Consider the following 5,496-nt stretch of genomic DNA (forward strand, 5'->3'; position numbering starts at 1 on the left):
TTTTCCTTGATTTCCTCACGGTGTCCTTCAGCCAGTTCAATCAACCCTATTGCCAGGCCCATTCTTCTTTTTACCTTGGGCTTTTAACCTAATTCTAAATTTCGTACGTAACAGTTACAAATTTTCTCTCCTAATCAAAAGTCAAGCTTTCCGCGCATGTGATAGAGTTTTTAGTTACGATATTTGTTATGAAAATTTCTTGCATTACAAAAAACTTAGAGTGATCGCTGGTCAGAGTACGGTTTTTGTTACGATTTTTAGTTACGCCATTGAACCTGTAATAAAAATATACTTTTTTATGGTCAAAAAACCGGTCGTAACAACAAACATCTATAAACCACTTTTTGTTACATTATTCATCCTTTTTTTACGTCATTGTACCCGTAATAAAAATATATTTTTTTATGGTCATGCAACCGATCGTAACAACAAACATCCTAAACCACTATTAAAATCTTATGAAGTTTAGCTTTTGTTTTGGGTATGACAAAACGACTAAAAATTTTACAGCTTCAGATGAAGTATAGGATGCGTACTTAGAGGTAAACTTATTAAGCATCATATTATAGTAATGTTATAGGACTAATTTATTTTAATAATATAGTGAGTAAATATTTTTATTTTTATTTTTTGTTTATGCTAGGCTCACTCAAAGGATGCGTACTTGCGCTATAGAGAATGTCCTGATTATGGAGAGTTGGAAATTTGCTATAGGAAATTTTTTTGTCGTAGGAAAAAAAAATTTATTGGGTTGGATGGTGCTACTGATACAAGGTCATTAAGACATGTGAAAATAGAGATATACGCATACAAGATTTGAATTATGATGCTGAAATAAGATGTTTGTAGTACTATCTAGAAATGATGCATCACATGGTTTTACACAATGTTTAGAGTTCCCTAAAGTGCTTGAAGTCTCAACTCAAATAAGAAGTCAACCCAAAAGAAGTAGAGCTTAGTATGAAATAAATTCTAGTTCTAATGAAAATATTTTTTAGAAAAAGTTCATGGAAAAGATTAAAAAACTAACAAACACTTTTGAGGGAGTTCATAATCTCTTAGAAAAAAAGAGATATTATACTAGATAAATGAGAAACAGAAAGAACATATACAATTTGGGATGCTATTAAAGAGATCCAAAATTTGGATGAAGACATTCTCCTGAATGCATTTGATGTCAAATAAAAAAAGGATGGAATTTTTAAGATGATTATTGTGGAAATAGCTAATTGGATAACTTACAAGATGAGAGAGTAGTGATTATTTGAATAATGTACTAAAAAATATGCTCTGTTTTATTGGAATTGTTTTTTTTTTTTTTTTTTTTTGATAACATAGGAACCCGCAATCACTACTCGTCAAGTGCGTTTTAGGTAAACCCCCGACCGAACCTAATAGTCTATTAAGATTTTTTTTTATCACTATTATGTTGGGATTCTTAATAATAATTTATTTTTTGCACATATTTAAAGTTAATAAATTATGTTTTTCATAATTATTTAAGTCATATTTTTTGAAATTGTAAGCATTTGAACGTACGAATTTCTAAATTTGTGTTCAATTGATATATTTTGTGTAATTTATAATATGCGATTTAATTAATTTTATTTAATATGCTTCTATTTTTATATGAAGCATGGAAATTCGTAAATTATTAAAAGAAGAAATAGAGGAAGAAAATGGAGATAGAGATTTACGAAAATGTTAGGCTCCTAACGTTGGCAATTAAGGTGGTGATAGTTTTATTAAAAAATGTTACTATAATACCTCAACATATTGGAGCTTCTATCAAGCGGCGACCAATTACAATAAATGAATATCATTCTTTACGTGATTTAATCGATGGAGATCCACAAAATTTTTGACAAATATATAGGATGTATCCAAATGCATTTCTAAAGTTATGCACTATCGCTAGAGAAAAAACTCATCTGGAACATACAAAATACATATAGAAGAAATGGTGGCAACATTCTTGATCATTGTAGGACGCAACGATCAATATGGTAATGTTCACCGAAGGTTTCGTCGTTTGCATTTTGCGACCAGTCGAGACTTCAACAAAACATTAAAGATGTTGAACACTATAGCACCAGAAATGATGATTAAGCGGTCCGTAGAGATACCTGTTAAAATTCAAAAAAGTACAATGTTTAACCTTCATTTTTTTTTTAAGGTATGAATCCTTTTACTAATATTATCTATAAGATAAATTAAATATTGTAATTTTTTATTAAGTATTCACTTATTTTAGGATTGTGTAGGAGCGATAGATTTTTAAGGTATGAATCCTTTTACTAATATTATCTATAAGATAAATTAAATATTGTAATTTTTTATCAAGTATTCACTTATTTTAGAATTGCGTCGGAGCTATAGATGAAACTCATATTCGGCAACACTAACAGGCCTTCAAGTAAGTAGTAATCATAACCGTCATGGTGTTCAATCACAAAAAATTTTGGCCAAAATATATTTTTATCACTCGGGTCTGGTTCTAATATGATCTGTACAAATCATAAGAAATGCAAGGCTACACTTTGGTTTACAGTCCGGCAGTTGTTTGAAATACAATATTGCACAATGAAATTGGCGCACACACACATATATATTGATTTATATTTGAGAAAAAAGACATGCAATATCTAGATGCATATTCATATATATTAAATAATTTATATTTGAGAAAAATGACTTGCAACTTCTATTTAATCAATTTTCTTGGCATCGACATTGGTTTCTTTATATAATAGAAATATCATTCTAAATATCCTTCTTTTATCTCTTGGTTTGTTATTATATGTAATGTTGCATTATAATTGGTTGATAATTTTTTATATTTTTTCTCTTCAATATGATATATGTATATATAAATATATTTGGGAAATATTCACATTTAGTTTCTTAAACTTATCTAATATTACTTTAAGCATGAAAGGATGATACATGAATGTGTTCCTGCTTTTCTTATTTATATAACTTGGGATTCATATTGTGTCTAGTGTTGGCAGAATGAAAAACACCAGGACACGATTTCAATTGAGTGATAATGGTTGCATTATCTTAGTTCGAGAATTCGATAACAGTTTGGATGAATTACTACAATAGCCTGTTATCAGCTCTTCTACTGAGTATATTAGCATATGGCTCAGCTGCTCAAGTCTAAGTCGAACCCAACTAATTACTCTAGGCTTCAATTGTAAAGTTAGCATTTGTATATCGGCTGAAAATATTTGGAGTATTAGATTAGTTTGGATAGTTTAAAATTCTGTAGAAATTATTAGCAAGACAGCAGCATGTTAACCATTAAGTTCTACAGATGGCTAATTTTTGTTTTTGCTGGAAAATGTTTGTCTTTTTTACTCCATTTTATGATTAACATTTACAACCATAATAAACAAATGTGAAAACTGAAATGTTAGGTGTGAAGCAGCAACGATGGAATCTGGGCAATTGATTTGGGCTTGTTTCTAATTAGAATCAATTACGACTGCTTCAAACGGAAGGTTTGAATTTAGAATAAATTACATCGATAATTAAGGTCGTAGTTATGATCGTAATTGATCCCCTACCATTTTGACCGAGTGGAGACACCTATATAAAGGGTCTCCCCTTTCATTCTAAAGAACCAACACCAACAACTCTTTTCTCCTTCTCTCATCTCTTCTAGCTTTCCGGAAACCTCCCCAGCTCAGTTCCTCTCTCGTTTTTGTTCGCCGGAGCTCCAACGATTAGAGGTGCCACTCTCATTGGAGACGGAAACCGTTTTATCTTTGGGTTAGAACACCAGCCACCGGAGGCACTACCGGGGCGTATCTAATTTTCGGAAAGAGGATCCATCCTCAACTCGGTTTCACGTTCATTCTCACAATACCCATATATTCCAACAATCGAAAATTAGATATTACTTTGCGAGAATAATCGTCCCTGCCGAAGTCGCCGCCGGAGCCACCGCCAGAGAAGTCTCCGGAATCGCCTCCGGAGCCGCCACCGGAGGAGTCTCCGGAGCTGCCGCCAGAGGAACCGCCAAAGAAGTCGCCGGAGCCGTCGCCAGAATCGCCGCCGGAGGAGTCGCTGACGGAAAAGTCACCGAAGGAACCGTCGGAGCCGTCGCCGGAGGAATCGCCAGAATCTCCACCGGAAGAGTCTCCAAATCCTCCGCGGGAGGAATCGCCGGAGCCACCGCCGGAGGAATCGCCGGAGCCACCACCGGAGCTGCAGATAAGGTAGTCGCTCCTCCACTTGGGCCAGTCCCTTTATGGGTAGCCCTTTGTTTTATGGATTTGCCCTTGGGGGATATGGGGGATTTCTTGGGTTTGTGGCCGCACCCTCTACTTCATTCGCGGCCCAAACTGTTGGTCCTGGGCTCGGCCCACAGATGATGCCCCATGTACAACTTCCACAACCATTCACGGGAGTGGACTTTAAGAGGTGGTATGAGAAGATGCTCTTCCACCTGACTGCGATTGGGTTTGTCATGTTCGTGTTGCATGATGGCCCAATCACCCCAGAGCCTGGTGCGGATCAGCAGACGCATGCGAATTATGCATCGTGGGCACACGGAGACTGCATGACAAGAAATACTATATTAGCTAGTCTCTCTAACTTTATTTATAATGTATATTGCAAAATAAAGAGTGCGAAAGGGCTGTGGGATGCCTTTGAGAAAAAATATAAGTCCGAGAATGCCGGGTCTAAAATATTTGTTGTGGCCCGATTTGTGGACTATAAGATGGTAGATGGCAAGTCTGTTGCCGAACAAGTGGAAGAATTTCAATATATTGTTCTCTCTGTTATCGGCAAGGAGATGCCACTGCTAGAAAAGTTCATCACGAGTGTGATGATAGAGAAATTGCCCCCAGGTTGGAGCAACTTCAAGCACGGGCTGAAGCATGAGCTAAAGCAAGTGGGGCTTGAAGATCTGATTGTCCGAATCCAGATAAAGAAAGACAACAGAAAGCAGCACAAGGCTAAAAGTGGAGATATTGCTAAAGCCAACTTTGTCGGAGATCCCGCCAAAAAACGTGCACGCCCAACTCAAAATGACAAGGGCAAAGCCAAACAGTCCATGTTAACAGGTAACTGTTTTAACTGTGGTAAAACAAGATACCAGGTTAAGGACTGCAAGGCGCTGAAAAAGAAGAAGCCGAGTTCCCAACTGGTTGAGGCGAGCCATCGGACTGATTGTGATCTCAATAGTGACGACCTTGTCATTGTTGTGTACGAAACAAATAATGTGGAAAGTCTGAGAGCTTGGTATTTTGACACCAGAGCAACCTGCCATGTTTGCTCCGACAAAACAAACTTCTCGACCTACAAGGAGACCGAAGGGAGGAAGCTGCACATGGGAAATCACGCAACTTCTGAGGTTCAAGGCGTAGGGAACGTGGTGCTGAAGATGACTTATGACAAAGAACTAACCTTGAAAGATATCTTGCATGTGCCAAACATTCGGAAAAATCTCGTCTCAGGATCGCTACTAGTTAGGCATGGTTT

The 5,496-nt window shown here is 36.4% G+C and overlaps 1 protein-coding gene across 1 annotated transcript; it reads left to right on the plus strand.

Moving 5' to 3' along the window:
• Positions 1 to 2,379: 2,379 nt before the first annotated feature.
• Positions 2,380 to 4,230, plus strand: LOC127247057 (uncharacterized). The gene is made up of 3 exons (XM_051268748.1): positions 2,380 to 2,416; positions 3,087 to 3,160; positions 3,937 to 4,230. Exons 1-3 carry the CDS (start codon positions 2,380 to 2,382, stop codon positions 4,228 to 4,230), a joined length of 405 nt encoding a protein of 134 aa, XP_051124705.1.
• The last annotated feature ends 1,266 nt before the right edge of the window (positions 4,231 to 5,496 follow it).

The sequence above is a fragment of the Andrographis paniculata genome, unplaced genomic scaffold (assembly GCF_009805555.1).
Source record: "Andrographis paniculata isolate CXL003 unplaced genomic scaffold, ASM980555v1 Contig32END, whole genome shotgun sequence".
Lineage (NCBI taxonomy): Eukaryota > Viridiplantae > Streptophyta > Magnoliopsida > Lamiales > Acanthaceae > Andrographis > Andrographis paniculata.